General features: G+C 48.0%; 1 protein-coding gene across 2 annotated transcripts in view; it reads right to left on the bottom strand.

Annotated features, from left to right (window-relative positions):
• Positions 1-1,053: 1,053 nt before the first annotated feature.
• immp1l (inner mitochondrial membrane peptidase subunit 1) overlaps positions 1,054-21,887 on the bottom strand; it is a 227,115-nt gene continuing 206,281 nt past the window's right edge. For both annotated transcript variants that reach the window (XM_072466246.1, XM_072466247.1), the window contains 2 exons: positions 3,465-3,575; positions 1,054-3,282 (listed from right to left, as the gene is read on the bottom strand). In XM_072466246.1, the coding sequence (XP_072322347.1) occupies positions 3,220-3,282; positions 3,465-3,575 (174 nt within the window). In that variant the 3' untranslated portion in view covers positions 1,054-3,219. The remainder of the gene's footprint in view (positions 3,283-3,464; positions 3,576-21,887) is intronic.

Below are 21,887 nucleotides of genomic sequence, written 5' to 3' on the forward strand. Positions count from 1 at the left end.
TTGTATGGGGGAGGGTGGGGCTAGGGGAAATTTAGGGGTTTCAGGCAGAACTGATGCCAGAAGAGAGGTGGTAACTTACCCTTGCAGCTCAGTGGAGGTTGCTGGTCTTCTTCTGCCATTATATGCCAGTCCTCCTTGTCATGCTGCTGCCACTGCCTCCCTGCAGGTATTGGTGACTCTGCTGCTGGTCCTCCAACCCCCTCTGAGGAACAGGATGTCCTGTCTCAGCGGCGTCAAGAAGCCTTGTGAGCTCAGCCCCCGTGAGGAGTAGGTCTGTGCGCTTCATGCTTGTGTGTTGATTGGGAATGAGTGGTAAGGGAGAGTTTAAAAGCAGCTCCCTCTTAGCGACAAGACACTGAGGCACGAGTCTGGCAAATCAGGTGACGAGACAGCCAACAACAACGAGAAGCTCTTGGGGGCTCATTTCCGGCACAAAGTACTGTTAAATACGGGCCACGATCTTGCCTATGCGGCCGTTGAGAAACACCCTGCCAATCGTGCCCAAAATGAGTTGGAAATTTTTCCATTAAATCGTCCCCATTAGCTGTACTACGGAGGAAAATTAAAGGGCATGGATGGCTGTGGCATATTTTCGCTTCGTCCCTAAAGAAGCGAATGAATCTTCAAGATTCTTCTCATATATAAGGGAACTCTTAGGGTGAGGTAGGTGGGTGGAGGTGGGGGGGGGGGGGGGGGTGGGGGGTGGGTGATAGATAGTTCTGAGTTCAGAGCATTAGTTCTAAACATGTTCTACCCGGGTTCGATTCCCGGTTAGGGTCACTGTCTGTGTGAAGTGTGCACATTCTCCCTGTGTCTGTTTTGGTTTTCTCCGGGTGCTCCGGTTTCCTCCTACTAGTCCCAAAAGACATGCTTGTTAGGTGAATTGGACATTCTGAATTCTCCCTCAGTGTACCCGAACAGGCGCCGGAGTGTGTCGACTGGGGGATTTTCACAGTAACTTCATTGCAGTGCTAATGTAAGCCAGCTGTTGATACTAATAAAGATTAGTATAATCTTTCCAACTCAAGTGCTGCCAGTGCGATAACACATTCATTTGAATATAATAAATATTTTATTGTAGCAGAGCAACTCAATTTTCTATAATTCTGCTCTAAATCTACAAAAGTCTGTACAGAAATTGAAAATATTTTCTGTCGGCAAAAAAAGCCAGAAATTAACAGTAGTTTACAAGTCAGAAGGAGGTTATTTAGTCAAGCATCCGTACATGCTCTTTACCAGATTAATCCCACAATCAGAAGTACTATCATTTATAAATGAGAAAATCCTGCTGACATTAGCTCTGTTATAGCACCTTTTTGGTATCTTAAGTTATCAGTCAACTGAGCAAATTTGGCACTGTTTGAGGTATGTTAGCAATATGAGATGTGGTGTGCAAGAATGCCCGTAATTATCTAATCACCTGGATGCTTTGATCCACATTATATGGAAGAAAATATCATTAGAGCGAATATAGCATTTGCTCTTATGAGGTTACCTGTATTGTCAAAAATAGTCTCAGAGGCAAATTGACAGAGGAAAGGTAGTGTTGCCAAGCCCAGTGCTGGCAGATATAAACAGTTGTTATCACTGGCATTTTGGTGGGGATCACTGGTTTGGGGGTAGGAATGAGCCAGCTCATTCAGTCCACCAAATGTTATCTATATAGGCCTGGTACCTGGGCAGGTTCCAATCAGACTTAGACAAAGTCCAGCTTGGAGTAACAGTGAATCTTACACATGTAAGTGATCCATTATTGCTGATTTCACCTTCCATTTGGGCATTATAAGCCAGGTAGATTTTGTATCTTATAGTTCAATAAATAGGGATCAGTAATAAAAAGGAACAAGCCCACAATGGAAGAAATCAAAACTTAACAAAATACCAAAGGCAAGAAGTTATGTGGACTACTCAATGTAGAAGGGCAGAAACATTGAATAAGGCATCCCAAACTCTGTCTTCCCATAATATGCAGAAGATGACCACCAGAGCCAAATACTGAAAGAAAAAAAAAATTGTCTATATTTTCTGGTTTGGGATCAAGCTTCAGGATATGTCCAGCACCACTCGAGGGCAATGATCAATTTAAATCTAAAACTGAATATTTTTTACCCCTGATTGCTGATGATTTCCTGAGACCTCAGACATGCTAAGAAGCACATGCTAAGAAGAGGCCTTCTAAAGAGGGGGCATTAGTCTAGTGCTTATGTTACAGGATGAGCTGTCCACAGGCCTGCAGAGAATGGGAATTCAAATCCTACCAACAGCTAAAGAACTGGAATTCAGTTTAAAAAAGATAATTCTATAAAGAAAAAGGCTTTTTGTAAAAATGAATATCAAGCCGTCAAATTGTCACAAAAATCCAACTGGTTCACTAATGTCCCATCCTCTGGGACTCCAGTTCCAGAGCAATGTGATTGACTCTCAACTATGCATTTTGTAGGACAGATGACCTACTACCGTTCTTTATTCCACCATCACCATGTAAATATGGAAAAGGGGTATTAAAAAGCTGTTTCACTGTCAACAGTAGATTCTGTACTTAAGTTGTCTCCTGACCAGAAAATACTTGACAAAAACATTTTTTAACATCCCGCTCAGAATCAGATGGGATCGTCCCACAGAGAAAGAGCATAAAAGTACACACTTCAGGTACTGTCTCATCCAGATCTTCTGTAGCCTGTAATGGTTTAATTGGGTTTTCAAACATCAACTGCATTTGAGATTTTAATTTAATAGTGGATCATATCTGCATGTTATTTCAGGCAGTGCGGGCACATGAAACTGGACAAGGGCCTTCAATGTACATCATGTGAACAACAACCCTGTGCCTTCTCCCACCATTAGTCATCAGATGCTCTAGGCATCAGTGCGGTCCTAATTCCTGGAACACAACTCCTTTCTTTGTGATAGTTTGCAATCAGCCACAGCCTGTGTGAGAACTTTCAATCGTTTTCAGCATACAACCAACCTTTATCCTTTCATCTCAATCCATTTTGAGAACTTCGCCGTCTGTGACTTCCCAACAATTCCTGTGAACCTCGCATTCCTTTCTGTAGCACTTATTTATCTTTAATATTGTACACAGTTCCAGTTACATAACATTACTTTCAAAAATAGTTACCACCTTATGCAGTGCTTGTGAAGACTCTGGTTTTTGAGTTGTATTCAAATTTTAAAGTTCTGTTTGACTAAGAACAAAATTATTGTCATCCCCTTAACTCATCGTGGGGAAGTGCTGTTGGGGCTCTCTTTCAGGAAACCAAATTCTTTTGGCGGCCAGATCTATAAAATACAAACCAACATCAGTTAGAATCACCTACTTCCTTATGATTCACCTCTTTAGTGTTACTCCTTCACTGTAATCAGTGTATCTTTGACAAGTCTTATGACATAATGTAGAGAGCTAATGATAATTCAATGTATACTATTGTAAGCAAATGTCTTGAACTTGTGCTATTGTTTACCTTGAAGCATGCTCGACTCCGAATCAGTGCATAAGGAACGGGTCCATAATTCCTGGAATCGGTGGAATTATGTAGGTTGTCACCTTGTAACCAAACATGACCTTTTGGTACCTAAAGAAATTTTTGAAAAAATGATTTGAATGTTTTAAGATGCACACATTCAACTGAAAAAGAAGAAAATAAAATGTTGCTTATTTTTAGTCAGTATTATAACACTAGAGATCGTCTGACACAGTGAGTCCTTGCCTTTGAATCAGATGTTATGGGTCTTGGTGACCACGGAAGGTACATTCATGCGACAGCCAAACAGGTTGATTACCAACCTGTAAATCATGCCATCATGCCTATGGCAGACGGTAAGAGTGGGAGAGACTCTTCATCAGCTATGCTTGATGTGGAATGGTGCCCCTCAAGCTATAGCTTCTGTCATCATGTTGGCGACCTGTTCCATGAAAAACAAGCCACGGAAAACAGGCAGAAGCATATGTTTGTCCGCCCAGTGTGTCTCTAGAGGCAGGAAGTCCTCCAAGTCTATTATAACACTATTAACATTAAAATGATACCATTGCTCCTTCACAAGCAAGTTTTATCTTCATAGAGTGGCTGTGGCATTTTCAAATTAATTGTACAGATTGGTGGTGCCTGCAGCATTAGCACAAGGCAAGGCCCCAAACACACAACTGTTAAGACTGCAAAATAACAAACTCGGAGGCTTATAAAACAGAAGAGCTGTACCTGATGAATCTGCTTCTGAACATGTCAGGGATGTGACCTTGAAGGCCATTTAATTCTCATGAAGCTTCTGCCCTTTTTAAATGAGCATAAAACCTTTTGGGTTACTACGGGGGAAGGTGTTTCATTTACAGGCCACTTGCCTATGAGGTACTGACAAACTAACTGCTATCAGGTGTTACTCTTCCACACCCAGGAAGGATTTAGCACTGAAGTGTTTTGTTTAAAAATTGTTCAATTTTCTTAACATGACCAAGGAATAGTTGCACAGGGACAAGAGCATGCCTGCATACTAAATGTGATTTGATTTACACTTGTTTGCTGTATATGTATTCCTTTTTTAAAAATAATGCAGTAAATTCTAGTTTCAATGACCTAGAATAGTGCAAACTGTTGATACAACTAGAAAATTGTCACTCTTAATATTTTGAGTACAATTCATGTTATGGCATCAAACCTCATTCATCTTAAGTTCAGATCATCTGAACCCCCATGTTTAGAATGGAACTGTAGAATCATCAAAAAGTTACAGTGCAAAGAAGCCATTCAGCCCATCTTGTCTGCACCAGCCAAAAAGGGGGGGGGGGGGGGGTGAGAAAAATAAACTTGCAGCCCATTGTAATTCCATTTTCCAGCACCTGGTCCATAGGCTTATAGGTTACAGTACTTCAGGTTCAGATCCAGGTACCATTTCAATGAATTGAACGATTTAGCCACAACCACCAACTTAGGCAGTGAATTCCAAACACCCACAACTATCTGCCTGAAAAAAGCTTTTCCCTCATGTCCCCTCTAACCTTTGTACCAATCACTTTAAACCTATGCCAGTGGTAATTGACTCTTCAGCTAAGGGAAACAAGTATTTTTCTGTCTACCCAGTCTATCCCCTTCATAATCTTGTACACTTCAATTAGATCACCCCTTGCCTCTGTTCTAAGTGAAACAAACCTAGCCTATCCAATCTCTCCTCATAGCTACAATTTTCAAGCCCTGACAGCATACTTGTAAATCTCCTCTGCACTCTCCACAGCAATAATGTCCTTCCTGTAATGTGGTAGCCAGAACTGTACAGAAAACCCCAGCTGTGGCCTAAACATCATTTTATACAGTTCCATCATTACATCCCTGCTTTTGTATTCAATACCTAGCCCAATAAAGGAAAACTTTCCACATGTTTTCTGACCACCTTGCCTCCCTGTCCTGCCACAATCAAAGACCTGTGGACATGCACTCTTAGGTATCTCACTTCCTCAAACTCTCTCAATATCTTCCCATTTATTGAGTATTCCTGTGCTTTGTTTGCCCTCTCCAGCCTTGAACCTCACTCCTACAAAAGCGGTGTGGCCAAATCACAGAGGGAAGGGATGGAAAAGGAATTCCTTTACACGCTGACTTATGTTAGTACCTTTGCACCTTGTTTGCAGTGGAGTAAGTTATTGATGAATTAGTTACCTCAATTGCAGCTGTAACAAACACGAATCTGCTAATTTTTTTCACTTTTTTTAAACAAATAAATTAGGGAAAAATGTATTAAACAAGTTTGCTCTGTGAGCCCAGATTTTCAGTTCTGTTTGTGCTTTTATTTAGTTTGCTCACAGGATTCCCTGTTTGAATTTAATGGGCATCAAGGCTTCGATTGGGATGTTGCCTCAGGGAAGGATAAATCAGCGAACAAAGATGTATTAGTACTGGCAATTTGAGGTGTCTCCAAATTAATGAGAACATTGACTTAAACCAAATTTATTGAGCCGTGGAACCGCTAGTGACCTCCCAAGTGCATCAGGGCACTCCCAAGCATTCTCATGTCGACGTCCCCTTTTTGGCACGAAATAGGTGCAAACACAGAAATCAAATATAAACAGGGGCGGGATTCTCCCCTACTCGGCGGGGCGTGGGGTTCCGGCGTAATGGAGTGGCGGGAACCCTCCGGCGTCGGGCCGCCCCAAAGGTGCGGAAGTCTCCGCACCTTTAGGGGCCAAGCCCTCACCTTGAGGGGCTAGGCCCACGCCGGAGTGGTTTGCGCTCCGCCGGCTGGCGCCAAAGGCCTTTCGCGCCAGCCGGGGCCGAAAGGTCTTCGCCGGGCGACGCATGCGTCAGCGGCTGCTGACGTCATCCCCGCGCATGCGTAGGGGAGGGGATCTCTTCCGCCTCTGCCATAGTGAAGACCATGGCGAAGGTGGAAGAAAAAGAGTGCCCCCATAGCACAGGCCCACCCGCGGATCGGTGGGCCCCGAGCGCGGGCCAGACCACCGTGGGGGCACCCCCTGGGGTCAGATCGCCCCGCGCCCCCCCCCCCCCCCCCCCCCCCCCCCCCAGGATCCCGGAGCCTGCCCGCACCGCCTTGTCCCGCCGTTCAAAAGGTGGTTTAATCCAAGCTGGTGGGACAGGCATTCTAGCAGCGGGACGTCGGCCCATCGCGGGCTGGAGAATCGGCGGGGGTGGGCCCGCCGACCGGCGCGGTGCGATTCCCACCTCCGACGACTGGCGCGGCGCGATTCCCGCCCCCGCCGAATCTCTGGTGGCGGAGACTTCGGGACACAGCGGGGCGAGATTCACGCCAGCCCCCGGCGATTCTCCGACCCGGCGTGGGGTCGGAGAATCCCGCCCCAGGCCTTTTCTATGCATATATGAGGAAGAGGCACCTAGTCACAAATATATTCACCAGCTACATGTCCCCCTCACATTAACCCCTGGCCAAGCCACACTCCCATGGCCACTTAACATTAATCCCTGGAAGTAGGAGTGGGTAATCTAAAAATGTTCACTTGTTAAAAAATATTAAAATTTTTCCGTTTATAATTTTTAATGGGAGGAGTGATACTGGAAAGCTGACACTCACATTGGGCACATTCTGGTTGGTTCGCTCAGTTGGCTGGACGACTGATTTATGAGGCGGAGCGACTCAAACAGCGCACATTCAATTGCTGTACCGGCCTTCTCAACCTTGCCCCTCGACTGTGTGTAGTGATCTTGAGGTCAGCTCACTCTCAAAAGAAGATCAGCCTATTGTCCTCTGGGACAGTGGCGACATTTACATTATTGGACACAGACACCTCTCCCTTTCTCACACACACACACGTCCCTCTCTCACCCCTTCACACACACACGCAACCCCTCACATACTCACTCCCTCTCTTAAATTTACCGTCCTCTCTCACCCGCTCTCTCACAAACTCACCCGCCACTCTCACGCCTCACTCACACATGTTCACAATCCAGTCTCACACACGTTGACTCTCTCCTCACACATGTTCACTCTCCTCTCTCACCCACATGTTCACCTTCCTCCCCATGGTCCATGTGAATCCTCCACTCTCTCACACTAACCCTCCCATCTCACACACATTCATCCCCTCTCTGCCCCCCCCCCCCCCCCCACCCCCTTCTGAGGCCCTCTCTTCCCGTCCACGCTTGTACAATCAGAGGTTGGTTTCTGGTTTGACAAGCAGCTCTGCAACATTTCAAATTTGACTGATTTGCGTTGGGCAGCACTGTGGCACAGTAGTTAGCACTGCTGCCTCCCAGCACTAGGGACCCGTGTTTGATTCCGGCCTTCGGTGACTTGTGTGGAGTTTCCACCTTTTCCCAGTGTCTTCGTGGGTTTCCTCTGGGTGCTCGGGCTTCCTCCCACAGTCCGCAAACGTGCAGATATGGTCGATTGGCCCTGCTAAATTGCCCCTTCGTGTCCAAAGATTGGGATAGGGTGGGGAGTGGACCTAGGTAGGTGCTCTCTCGGAGGGTCGATGCAAACTTGATGGACCGAATGGCCTCTTTCTGCACTGTAGGATTTCTATGGAACCTCTGGGAGGCTCCACGGACCCCTGACTTAAAGTGTTAAACCTGGCTCCTGAGGCTCTGTGATAACACTCCATCGTCAGCTCACAAAGACAAAAGGTTTTGATACTCCTGCATTAAGAGCTATATTACTGCTCTGGCCAGTTTATTGAAATAATTGGAAGACTACACACTTCCATTTTGTGAAAATACCACATAGTGCATCTTTTCAAATACCCTTTATACAAGCTATGATAGATCAAATTACGAACTGATTTAAAAATCAAGATGACTTAATATTAAAGATGATGGACATTGATTATTTGAAGGACAGTCAAAAATGTTTCCACCTAAACCTACCCTGGAATGCTGATAAATAAAATCACTAACTGGCTGAGAAATGTTTTAAAAATAAGCAAATCAAACATGTTTTCATACAAAGGTTAAAACAGTTAAAGACCATGAGGAGATTATTAACAGTAGGATAACTAAAATAAATGTGCCTTGGGTGATGCAGTGTGTTAGTACATTAACAGGCTGCTGCCTGGGTTGTTTGATCTGAGCTCTCAATTACACACAGTCCCATTTTCACCTGGGATGCCTGGAAAGGATACCAAGCAAAGGCCAATAAGTCAACCCACAATACTTATGCTTAACAGCTGGTTCAAAGTATGATGACAGGTCGCCTGATTGTCTTGTCAGTCAAGGAATTGTTTGTTTAAAAGCAAGAACTCTCGAAGGAGGGAGAAAACAATCAAAAGCAATCATGAAAGTAGGGTTGCTAACCCATCAGTTCGTAATAAGAACATGTGGTTTTATTACAATCCCGGACCAGACCCCAGCAGAGGCTAGGATACTGGACAGAAACCCCAATATTTTATTTTAATTTTGTAAGACTGTTAGGAAAGGACACTTCGTTCCAGGATATATTGCACGAAGAAATAGGGATGTGGTATATTAAAATGTGAGGCTCCAAATAAATCGGAGGCATGCGGACAGGAGGGTCAAACTCCGTCCTGTAATACAAGTGCAGCACCACCGTCCCGACATACAGTGTCAAGATGGTGGAGAAAAACCGTGGAATTATACAAGGAGTTTGTACGTTCTCCCTGTGTCAGCGTGGGTTTCCTCCGGGTGCTTTGGTTTCCTCCCACAGTCCAAAGCTGTGCAGGTTAGGTGGATTGGTTACGCTAAACTGCCCCTTGGTGGGGTTATGGGGATAGGGTGTTCTTTCAGAGGGTCGGTGCAGACTTGATGGGCTGAAAGGCTTTGTTCTGCGCTGCAGGGATTCTATGGTTCTATAAAATATTGGACTGTAAAAAGACATGAGTTGTACATTTCTAAAAATGGACACAAACACTGAAGATGGCTGAGAATGTACAACTAGCCACTGACTGGAATGGCTGCAGGGGGGTTCTCTAAAGAACAATGGAACCCTGCCCTGTGCTTTCAGACATGGTACTCAGAAAATCATTCAAAGTCTGATTACCTGCTCCAGTAGGAATGAAGGGACATAATGGCCCTCCGATGTCCAAGACCCGGAGTATAATGTCCTAGATAGGCGAGTACATTCTAGTCTTCTTGCAATACACGCATCTGCGAGTTAAAAGACCGCTTGCTAACAGTCTGTGAGTTCTGCCTGCCAGTTGGCCTGAGAAAAGCAGCTGAAGATTTGCCACACTGAAGAGAATACAGGAGCCAAGGCAGGATCCCTGTAAAGATTGCCAGCTTTTGCAGGAACATCTAAAATTCCCTTTCTGTGAAAGTCGATATGTTAGAGAAGGGTTAAGGGCAGCACAGTGGCGGAGTAGGTTAGCACTGCTGCCTCACAGCGCCAAGGTCCCAGGTTCAATCTCGGCTCTGGGTCACTGTCTGTGTGGAGTTTGCACATTCTCCCCGTGTTTGCGTGGGTTTCCCCCCACAACCCAAAGATGTGCAGGGTAAGTGGATTGGCCACGATAAATTGCCCCTTAATTGGAAAAAATGAATTGGGTACTCTAAATTTTTTTTTTAATGTTAGAGAAGGGTCACATTTGGTAAAGAACAGAAATCTCTACCAAATTACAGGACATCTGAACCGAAGAATCTACTCCTCGCCAGCAGAAGCCAACTACACTGCAAACAATTAGAATGGCAGCAATGTGTCATCATCGACTCCTTGCAAAACATTTTAAAATATTTATTCACTATTGGACTCAATTCTTATCTCTAATCCGTGTGACTGTAGGTGCATGTATTTTACCATTTCTCCTTACCTTTCAATGTTAATAAATTTACTCTATCTTAAATCAAGAAAACGTGGTTTAATTGGCTCCTTTTTAAACATAACTATGAGGTGTGGAAAAGGTATCCAAGGGAAAGGGAACCTCATTCGACTAAACCTTTGTTGCTACCAGCAGAAGATGGGTTGAATAAAGACACAGAGCTAGTCATCCCTCCTCACCGGAGTTTGTGACACTTAGGGGCTATCCCAGCCTAACAGTGACAAATTGAGAAGTCTTGCCTGGATCTTTTGAAGAACCTCACCTGTGGCTGGTTGTAGTAACAGATAAAATGGCATCTTCCAAAATCGAACGCAAGATCTATTATGTCTGGAAGGGGATTGATGGAAGTGCGTGAGGACCATTAAACTGGGCTCTGTGGCTCCTTGGGACTCTTACTCACTTGTTGGGCCACTACAGTGGACTGGGTCCAGGTTGATTACACTGGTCAAAGACCCAGGAAACAACAGCAAGCCAGATTTCTAAATTTTGCGCTTTGAAAGGGATAGGCACAATTCAACAATCTCATGTCAAAGTTTGAACAGTTACACAGTGTAAGGTAGGACTTCAGCCTTGGAGAGTGAAGGCTATAGTGAAGGGGGGATAGCTACATATATTCTGCCACCCTGTCAGTGAAGGGGAGTCACAGGTTAACAATTAATGCCATTCTTCATTGACCAATGGATCCATTCACAAGGTGTAACCGAAAGTTTACAGTTATGTCAAGACAAAGAGTGGAGTTCAGAGCCACACTGGATCAAACATGTAAATCACAAGTTCTCACCCCCAACAAGTCTGCATATGTCATATCCGTGGAATGGAATGCTGCTCATCTCCACGTGTACTGGAGTCCCAGGGGTAAGGTTGCACGAGGAACAACGCAATCTAAACTAAAAGTTTAGCTGCCCCACCTCTCCCATTAGGTCTCTTGTTCACACCTTTATTTTCAGCACCTGTTAACCATTCTGATCTTCAATACATTTTTTCAGAGAGGAGGCAAAAGGGATAATGGATCCCGTTGTCCAGAGAGCTTTTCTTAGAATCCTCATTCAATGCAGGAGGTGAAAGTGGGAAAGACGTTGGCATGTGCAACTCCAGCAGGAGTCACTCCATAGGGAAATGACCAGGGGGAGCCTAACATCAACAGGAGGCTAAGGAGCAGAAATCTAGACAATGGAGATGACTCCCCACACCAAGGGTCTATCGTCCACGAGTCTCCTACCAATACATGAGTGAGAGGCGTTGCAGAGCAAGGCTGTGACTGTCCAGAGATCTCATCTGCCATATGCTCTGAGAATATCTGAGACCACATGCATTTGGAGGCTTCCTCCTCCCGGAGGTCCTGCAGGTGATGGCAGCACTCAATTTCTTTGCCTCTGAGTCATTCTGGGGAGAAACTGGGGACCTGTGCAGCATTGCTCAGTTGGCAAGATTTCAGTGCATTCAAGAAGTGGCCAATGCCCTTTACAGGAGGGTCCATCAGTGTGTAAGCTTTGCTCTGGACACAAATAACCAGGCTCAGAGATTCACAGGCTTCGCAGCTACACTAGGCTTTGCAAGAGTGCAGGGTGTAATGGACTCCACCCATTTCGCTATGTAGGCTCCCTGGCAGAATCCCTTGAAGTTCATCAACTGCAACTGCTTAAATTCCATCAACTTGCAGTTGGTGTATGATTTTCGAAAGCATATTTTACACGCGTGTGCACAGTTTCTGGGAGTTGACATGACTGGGATCTTCAAGGGACCAGAATGTCTACAGGGATGGTTGCTGGGGGGGTGGAGCTGCCTACTTTAAAAAAAAAATCTTTATTGTCACAAGTAGGCTTACATTATCACTGCAATGAAGTTACTGTGAAAAGCCCTTCATCGCCACATTCCAGTGCCTGTTCGGGTATACAGAGGGAGAATTCAGAATGCCCAAATTACCCAACAGCACGTCTTTCAGGACTTGTGGGAGGAAAGCGGAGCACCAGGAGGATACCCACGCAGACACGGGTAGAACGTGCAGACTTCACACAGACAGTGATCCAAGCCGCGAATCGAACCTGGTGCCCTGGAGCTGTGAAGCAACAGTGCGACTCACTGTGCTACCATGCTGTTGTACTTAAACACTGGCCAATTACACCAGTTCATCGCTTTCAGACTCACAGCGAGGAAAAGAATACCGCTGCTCATCTGCTCATGCCACCACACACTCCCTCACAGAGCAAACCGTAGGACTTCTGAAGATCCAATTCAGATGCCTGGACCACTCAGGTGGCTCTCAATATGCACTGGAGAAGATTTGCCACATCATTGCAGTTTACTATGCCCTTCACAATCTGGCTACACAGAAAGATGAGGTCCTGCCACTAGAGGGTGAACTGGAGGAGGAGGAGCCCTCCACGGAAGATGAAGATATGCAGGGAGCCCTGGAGAATGCCATGAAGCCATGGAGGAGGGGAGATGTGGGAGACATGCCCGTGATACCCTACTACCTGAAAGGTTCCAAAAGGATTAATATTAAGTTCAAACATCACCTCCTCTAGCCTTCCAAGCCATTTTGTGATTTCTGAAGGAATAGTCGAACCATCGCTGAGAGGATGGGTCCTGCATTTACACTTGGGCCTTAAGAGTCACAACTCAATAGGATTAGATGTTAGCTTTGGTCACTGATGTCCTGGTAATGTGTTCACTCTGTCAACTTAAAGTCCAGCAATATGAGTCGAGGCTAAATGCTTCCCATGCCATTTAAGGATGCAACACTGCCGCAACGGAAATGTGGGCCAACGTAGAGCTCTCTTCCTAAAACGCGTGGTCTTCATTTGGGGCACAATCAGTTAGGAAACTCAGTTGTGCAGAGTCACATATCTGATGAGCCCTCCTCAGCCATTGCTATCCCTTGAAGACTAAGGGTTTAGAGCTCACCCATGAGACACTCCTAATAAAGAAATACACACTTCTCCCTGTCAACAAACAAGGATACAGTAGCAAGTTGAGCTAAGGTTGACATCACAAGAATGTTAATCTTAAAAGGGGTTACTCTGAGTGCGAGGAAGGCTGAACCTTGGAATGAGAGGATTGCAAAGATCCAAGCCAAAATGCTTTCATCTGACTATTGCATTCAAATAGCCATGGGACGGTTTATAAAAAGTTCAACTTATTCAGAGATAGAGCACCTGTGACCCTATGGTGACATCAAAATGTATTAAACCCTATTAAGCCCCGGTGTCTGCAACAGGAGCAGAGGCAGCCTGCTTACTGCTATGTCCTGATGCCTGTGATGACCTTGGCGGATGTCATCTGAAGGCCCAAACCCTGGAGGGATCTATCAAAACAAACCAAATACAATTTACAGAAAAAAGACATTAAAAGTAACCAACACAATCCCTTCACCCCCTGCCCCCCTAAAGGGGATTAGTTCCTTAAAGTAAGCTATAATAGGTTGCCACCTCCAATAGAATCCCTCGATCAAACCTCTCACTGTGTACTTGACCTACTTTAGGTACAAAAATTCCAGCAAGTCTCCCAGCCATAGGGAGGTGCTGGGTGGATATGCTGACCTCCACCCTCCACCCAGTAGAACCCACCTCTGGGCAATCAACAAGGCGAAGGCAAGAACATCCAGCCCTGCATCCATCTGCAGTCCCGGCCAGTCCGACATTCCAAATATGGCAACTAACAGACAGGGCTCCAGTTCAGTATTCAAAATCTCAGACATGGCGCTAAAGGAAACCCAAAAGCTCACATGCTTGGAGCAAGACCAGAACACGTGCACGTTGTTGGCCAGACCCCTCGCACGTATTAACCACCTCCGAGAAGAAATTACTCATTCTAGACTTGGTCAGGTGCACCCGAAACATCACTTTAAGCTGGGTCAAACACAGCTTTGTGCATGAAGACATGGAGTTCACCCTGCGAAGAGCCTCACTCCACCTCATCATCTATTATGGGGCACTGAAACCGAATCTTCTGCTAGAATCCATCTATAAATGCCGGAGGTGCTACCCTCCTCCCACCTCGCAAGCGAAAGGACCCTTTCTATCAGAGATATTGGTGGGCACCGGGGGGAATGTTGGTAAATTAGCCCAAGCCCGAGAGCCCAAACTTCACCATCAATTCATCTAGACTGGCAAACCATCCCTCCAGACACAAGTCTCCCAATCCCTCCAGCCCCCTCTCTTCCCACACACCAAACGTGGTTTCCAATCTCACCGGCTCGAACAGATGGTTAGCACAGGTGGGGACCAGCTTTGACACTGACCCAAGTTTAAAATGTCTGAATTGCCTCCATATCTTAAGAGTGGAAACAACCACTGGACTTGAAGAGTATTTTGTCAGCAAAAACAGGTGCGAAGCCAGTGCCACCAGTGCCCCAAACTAGATCCCCTGCACGACCTCGCCTCTATCTGCACCCAAGTGGACCTCGGGTTGCTAACCAACCTAACACCTTCTCAGTGTTAGCTGCCCAATAATAAAACAGCAAGTTAGGCAACACCAACAGGCCCGACTGTCCATCTCTTTGAAGGATTACCCAGAGGCCGACACATGGCACAGTGGTTAGCACTGCTGCCGAGGACCCGGGTTCGATTCCGGCCCTGGGTGACAGTCCGTGTGGAGTTTGCATTTTCGCCCATGTCTGCGTGGGTCTCACCTCCACAACTCAAAAAATGTACAGGGTAGGTGGATTGGCCACACTAAATTGGAAAAAAAAAGAGAAGTGAGTACTTTAAATTTAAAAAAAAGAAAGACGGATCACCCTATGAATCCGCAGAGCGTTGCTCGCTCATATAAAGGATGATATCATCTTATCAACCTTCCCAAAGAAGGATTTAGAAATGAAAACCGGAAGACACTGGAAAAGAAACAAAAATTGTGGAAGAATGTTCACCTTAATCGAATAGACCCTGCCCGCCAAGGACAGGGGTGGTTAGCTCACCTTTGCAGGTCAGTCTTGACTCTATCCACCAGACTAGCATGGTCCAGCTCATGAAGCCGGGCCCAATTCCGAGCCACCCGGTCCCCCCAAATACCTGAAGCTAGATCTGGCTAAGCGAAAAGGAAGCATCCCCAGATTGGCTAACCTCCCGGTTGACCGGAAAATACTCACTCTTTTCCAGATTTCATTCATATCCTGAAAAAGAGCCAAAGCTCTTCAGTAGCTCCATTATATCATCCATAGTGGGGACTGGGTCCATCAAATAATGCAAAAGGTTGTCAGCATACAGGGAAACCCAATGCTCCAACCGCACCCCCCCTAATTATCCCCTTCCATTTACTGGAGGCCCTCAAAGCGATGGCCAAAGGCAATCACCATTGCAAACAGAATGGGGGACATCATTCCCGTTTAACTGAAAGTACCCTGAGCTCGTGGTGTTGGCGCGAACACAAGCCGAAGGAGTCTCATAAAACAAACGTACCCCAGACACAAACCTTGCCCCCAAACCTCTTCAAAACCGTAAAGAGATAGATCTAATCTACTCTGTCGAATGCCTTTTCAGCATCGAAGGATACGATCATCTCTGGATCAGGCCCAAGGGGTAGAGTGGGTTAGGATGGAGGAGGAATCTTGTAAGGGGTCCAGTTTGAGGGCTATGGTGATGGCAGCGTTGCCAATGGCTCTGAGTTGGTATTCAGGGAGCCCGGTGGTGGCGCAATCCATGGTGAAGATATGGAATCAGTTGAGGAGGGATTTTAGGGTGGAAAGGATGTCGGTGTTAACGATGCTGTGCGAGAATCATGGCTTTGAGCGGGGTGGGGGGGGGGGGAACGAGAGATAGACAATGTATACAGGAGGGAAGTGGGGGTGGTCAAGGTGAGGGATCTGTATTTGGAATAGAGAGGGAAGAGCTGCCGAGGGGGAGTGAGATCAGGTATCTGTAGGTTCGGGACTTTGCGCAAAAGGTCTGGAGAAGGTTCCCCAGGTTGCCGGGATACACCTTGCAGGAGTGACTGCTGCTTCCGGATGTGGAAGGGGAGGGAAGAATTGGGGAATTATACAAGTAGCTGGGGGAGCAGGGAGGCGAGCGGGTGGTGAAGATCAAGGAGAAATGAGAAGGGGAATTGGGAGGGGGATCAATTGGGTAGTCTGGAGTGGGGCACTGCGTAGGGTAAACGGGATCTCCTCCTGTGCAAGGATGAGTGTGATACAGTTTAAGGTGGTGCACAGGGTGCATATGATTCGGGCGAGAATGAGTGGTTCTTCCAGGGGATAGCAAATGAGTGCGAGAGGTGTGGGTGGGGGCATGTTTTGGGGTTGTGAAAAATTGGGACGATTTCTGGGCGGGAGTGTTCGCAGTCTTAGCCAGGATAGTGGAGGAGGAGGTGGACCCTGATCCTTTTGGCGACGATATTTGCGGTTTCAGAGAAGCGACGGGGAATAATGTCGGAGTGGCAGTCGGCATCGCCACCGGGGGTAGCGGCTTGGATGGATGACCTGCACGACTTCCTGTGGTTGGAGAAGATAAAGTATGAGTTAAGGGGTTCTGCAGAGGGGTTTGAGAAAAGGTGGGGGATGTTTGTGACTATGTTTGAGGAGCTGTTCGTCGCAGGGGGAATGAAAAGGGGGGAAAAAAGTTGTACAGACTGTATAATTGATTGCTGGGATTTATGTTTCTCAGGGTGTTTATTTGTTGTAACCTGTTTTGATACATGTTAGTAATAAAATACATTAAAAAAAAAAAATTCTGGCCCAGGCCTGGCAAGAGGGGTAAGAACTACGTTTAACAGTTGCCAACCCTTAACAAATCCTGTTTTATCTTCACCTATCACCCAGGAAAACAGAGTTCCAACCTCAGCGCCAACCCCATAGCCAATAAATTAGCATCCACATCAAGCACGAGATCAGAAGGTGTGACCCAAGCTCCACAGAATCCTTATCCTTTTTTAGCAGCACCTAATACAGAGCTAAACGACTCCACAACCAACGCATCAGATCTAAGCCCTGCAGTCCTGCTACATCCAGCCGTGAATGGTGGTGGACTATTAAACAACTCACTGGAGGAGGAGGCTCCACAAATATCCACATCCTCAGTGAAGGAGGAGCCCAGCACATTTGTGCAAAAGACAAGGTTGAGGCATTCGCAACAATCTTCAGCCAGATGTGCCGAGTGGATGATCCATCTTGGTCTCCTTCGGATATCCCCATCTTCACAGATGTCAGTCTTCAGCCAATACGATTCATTCCACCTGAAGGCACTGGATCCTGCAAAGGCTATGGGCCCTGATAATATTCTGCAATACTTAATGAGGATTTGTGCACGAGAACTTGTCGCTCCCCTAGTCAAGCTGTTCCAGTACAGCTACAACATTGGCATCTACTCAGCAATGTGAAATATTGCCCAGGTATGCCATGTACACAAGAAACAGGACAAATCCAACCCAGCCAATTACTGGTCAGTCTACTCTCCATTATCAGCAAAGTGATGGAAGGAGTCATCAACAGTGCTATCAAGCAGCACTTACCCAGCAATAATCTGCTCATAGACACTCAGTTTGGGTTCCACCAGGGGCACTCAGCTCCTGGCCTTATTACAGCCTTGGTTGAAACATGGACAAAACAGCAGCATGCCAGAGTTGAGGTGAGTGACTGCCCTTGATATCAAGGCAGCATTTGACCGAGTATGGCATCAAGGAGCCCTAGTAAAATTGGAGTCAATGGGAATCAGGGGGGAAACTCTCCGCTGGTTGGAGTCATACCTGGCACAAAGGAAGATGGTTGTGGTGGTTGGAGGTCAATTATATCAGCTCCAGGAAATCACTGCAGGAGTTCCTCAGGGTAGTGTTGTAGGCCCAAAAATCTTTAGCTGCTTCATCAATGACCTCCCTTCCATCATAAGGTCAGAAGTGGAGGTGTTTGCAGATGGCTGCACAATGTTCAGCACCATTCGCGACTCCTCAGATAATGAAGCAGTCCATGTTGAAATGCAGCAAGAGACGTCCGGCTGCGGCTATGCCTAGGTAGGTCGCACGGTCGGCAGCTCCCGCTGATAACGGACTTTTGGGCTCTTTTAAGGAGCTCCAGCAGCACTCTGACGACGATTCCCGGTGTGGGAAGGAAACAGTGAGGGTCCCCCAGCGCTGTATGGAGTGGACCAGGAGTGGGGCGGTCCAAAAAGCGGCTTTGGAGAAGAGAGGAGAACGGGCGCGAAAAAGCAAGATGGCGGCTGGCGGGGATCAGGCAGCATGGGCCCAGTGGTCACGGGAGTAGCAGGAGTTTTTAAGAAACTGCTTTGCGGATTTAAAGGCGGAGATGTTGGCCCCTATGAAGGCGTTGATTGAAAGGTTGGTGGAGACCCAGAAGATGCAGGGGACGGAGATCAAGGAGGTGCAGCAGAAGGCCTCTGATAATGAGGACGAGCTTCTGGGCCTGGCGGTTAGAGTGGAGGCGCACGAGACGCTGCACAAAAAATGGCAGGAGAAGCTGGAGTACCTGGAGAATAGGTCAAGGAGGCAGAACCTGCGGATTCTGGGTCTCCCTGAAGGCGTGGAGGGGTCGGATGCTGGGGCGTATGTGACCACGATGCTGGGTACGCTGATGGGCGCGGGGGCCTTCCCGCGGCCCCTGGAGCTGGATGGGGCGCACAGAGTACTGGCAAGGAGGCCGAGGGCGAACGAGCCGCCAAGAACTATGGTGGTAAGGTTCCACCGCTTCACCGACAAGGGGTGTGTTGGTAGCCCCCCGACCAGGCTGATCACGTGGAACGTGAGAGGCCTGACTGGGCCGGTCAAGAGGGCCCGTATGTTTTCGCACTTAAAAGGGGCTAAAGGCAGACGTAGCCATGCTACATGAAACACACCTGAAGATCGCGGATCAAACCAGGCTGAGGAAAGGATGGGTGGGGCAGGTTTTCCACTCCGGGCTGGATGCGAAGAACAGTGGGGTCGCAATTTTGGTGAGTAAGCGGGTGGCATTTGAGGCGGTGGGTATTGTGGCGGATAAAGGGGGTTGATATGTTATGGTGAGTGGCAGGTTGCAGGGGGCCCGGGTGCTGCTAGTGAATGTGTATGCTCCGAACTGGGACGATGCAGGGTTCATGAAGCGGATGTTGAGTAGGATTCCGGATCTGGAGTCATGCAGTTTGGTAATGGGCGGGGGACTTTAACACGGTCCTGGACCTGGCACTGGATCGGTCTAGGTCGAGATCGGGTAAGAGGCCGGCAGCGGCCAAGGTCCTGAGGGGGTTCATGGACCAGATGGGGGGAGTGGATCCGTGGAGATTTGCCAGGCCAAGGGCGAAGGAGTTTTCCTTCTTCTCCCATGTGCACAAGGCGTACTCGCAAATTGAATATTTCGTGGTTAGTAGGGCGCTAATCCCGAGAGTGGAAGGGCTGGAGAATTCGGCCATTGCGATCTCGGACCATGCCCTGCACTGGGTGGAGTTGGGGCTGGGGGAGGAGAGAGGCCAACGCCCTCTGCAGAGAATGGACGTGGGACTACTGGCGGATGAGGAGGTCTGTGGGCGGGTTCGGAGGTGAACCCAAAGCTATGTGGAGACCAATGATAATGGGGAGGTTTCGGTGGGTGTGGTCTGGGAGGCGCTGAAGGCAGTTGTCAGAGGGGAGCTAATTTCAGTCAGCGGCCAGAGAGAGAAGAGGGATAGGATGGAGAGGGAGAGATTGGTGGGGGAGATACTTAGTGTGGACAGGAGGTATGCGGAATCCCCCGAGGAGGGGTTGTTGAAGGAGCACCGGAACCTGCAGGCGGAGTTTGACTTGCTTAGGTAGGTACAGGGAGCAATGTACGAGTATGGGGAGAAGGCAAGTAGGATGCTGGCGCATCAGCTGCGGAAGAGAGAGGCGGCCAGGGAGATTGGGGGAATTAGAGATAGGGGGGGTAACACGGTGCTGAGCTCGGCAAGGATTAACGAGGTCTTCAAGGACTTGTATGGCAAATTGTACGAGTCAGAACCCCCGGGGGGGGGCAGTTCCTGGAGCAACTGAGGTTTCCACAGGTGGAGGAGGGGCGAGTAGAGGGATTGGGGGCCCCGATTGAGATGGAGGAACTGGTTAAGGGGTTAGGGGGTATGCAGGCGTGCAAGGCCCCGGGACCGGATGGGTGTCCCGTAGAGTTTTATAGGAAATTCTCAGAGCTGCTGGGTCCGCTGTTGTTGAGGACTTTCAATGAGGCTAAGGAAAAGGGAACCCTCCCCCTGACGATGTCGCAGGCTCTAATCTAGCTTATCCTCAAGCGAGATAAGGACCTGTTGCAATGTGACTCCTATAGGCCGATTTCGCTCCTTAACGTGGATGCCAAGCTGTTGGCCACGAGGATTGAGGACTCTGTCCTGGGAGTAATCAATGAGGATCAGACGGGGTTTGTGAAGGGCAGGCAGTTGAATACGAATGTGCAGAGGCTCCTGACTGTGATCATGATGCCCTCGGAAGGGGTGGGTGCAGAAGTGGTAGCGGCAATGGACGCGGAGAAAGCCTTCAATCGGGTGGACTGGGAGTACCTGTGGGACGTGTTAGGCAGATTTGGGTTTGGAGAGGAATTTAAAGGGTGGGTCAAATTGTTGTATCAGGCCCCGGTAGCGAGTGTGTCGACGAACCGGCTGCGGTCAGGGTACTTTAGATTACACCGAGGGTAGAGGCAGGGGTGCCCCCTGCTGTTTGCCCTGGCGATCGAGCCACTGGCTGTGGCATTGAGGGAGTCCAGAAACTGGAGGGGGCTGATTCGGGGGGGGGGGGGGGGGGGGGGGGGGGGGGGGGGGGGGGGGGAGAAAAGGAGCATCGTGTTCCACTGTATGCGGATGACCTGCTCCTGTACATTGCGGATCCGGTGGAGGGGATGGGGGAGGTCATGCAGATTCTTAGGGATTTTGGAGACATTTCGGGGTATAAGCTGAATGTTGGAAAAAGCGAGCTTTTTGTGATACATGCGAGGGGCCAGGAAGAGAGACTGGGAGAGCTACCGCTTAAGATGGTGGAGAGGAGCTTTCGCTACTTGGGCATTCAGGTGGCTAAGAGCTGGGGAGTCCTGCACAAGTTCAACTTAGTGCGGCTGGTGGATCAGATGGAGGAGGACTTTAAGAGGTGGGACATGCTGCCGCTTTCCCTGGTGGGCAGGGTGTAGTCTGTAAAGATGACGGTCCTCCCCAGGTTTTTGTTTGTCTTCCAGTACCTTCCCATTCTCATCCCCAAGTCCTTTTTCTGGCGGGTAAATAGGATTATTACGGGATCTGTGTGGGCAAACAGGACCCCGCGTGTTAAGAGACTGTTCTTGGAGCGCAGTCGGAGGGGTTGGCGCTGCCGAACTTTTGCAGCTATTACTGGGCAGCGAATATATCCATTATTCGGAAATGGGTAATGGAGGGAGAGGGGGCGGCGTGGAAACGGTTGGAAGTGGCGTATTGTAAAGATACTAGCTTGGGGGCACTGATAACGGCACTGTTGCCGCTTCCGCCGACGCGGTATACCACGAGCCTGGTGGTGGCGGCGACATTTGAGGATCTGGGGGCAGTGGAGACGGCACAGGGGGGAAGCAAGGACTTCAGTCTGGGTCCCGATACGGAACAATCACAGGTTCATTCCGGGTAGAACTGACGAGGGTTCCTAAGTTGACACAGGGCGGGTATCAAAAGGATGGGGGACTTGTTCATTGATGGGACTTTTGCTAGTCTGAGGACGCTGGAGGAGAAATTTGGGCTACCCCCGGGGAATACCTTTAGGTACATGC

Source organism: Scyliorhinus torazame, chromosome 10 (genome assembly GCF_047496885.1).
Source record: "Scyliorhinus torazame isolate Kashiwa2021f chromosome 10, sScyTor2.1, whole genome shotgun sequence".
Lineage (NCBI taxonomy): Eukaryota > Metazoa > Chordata > Chondrichthyes > Carcharhiniformes > Scyliorhinidae > Scyliorhinus > Scyliorhinus torazame.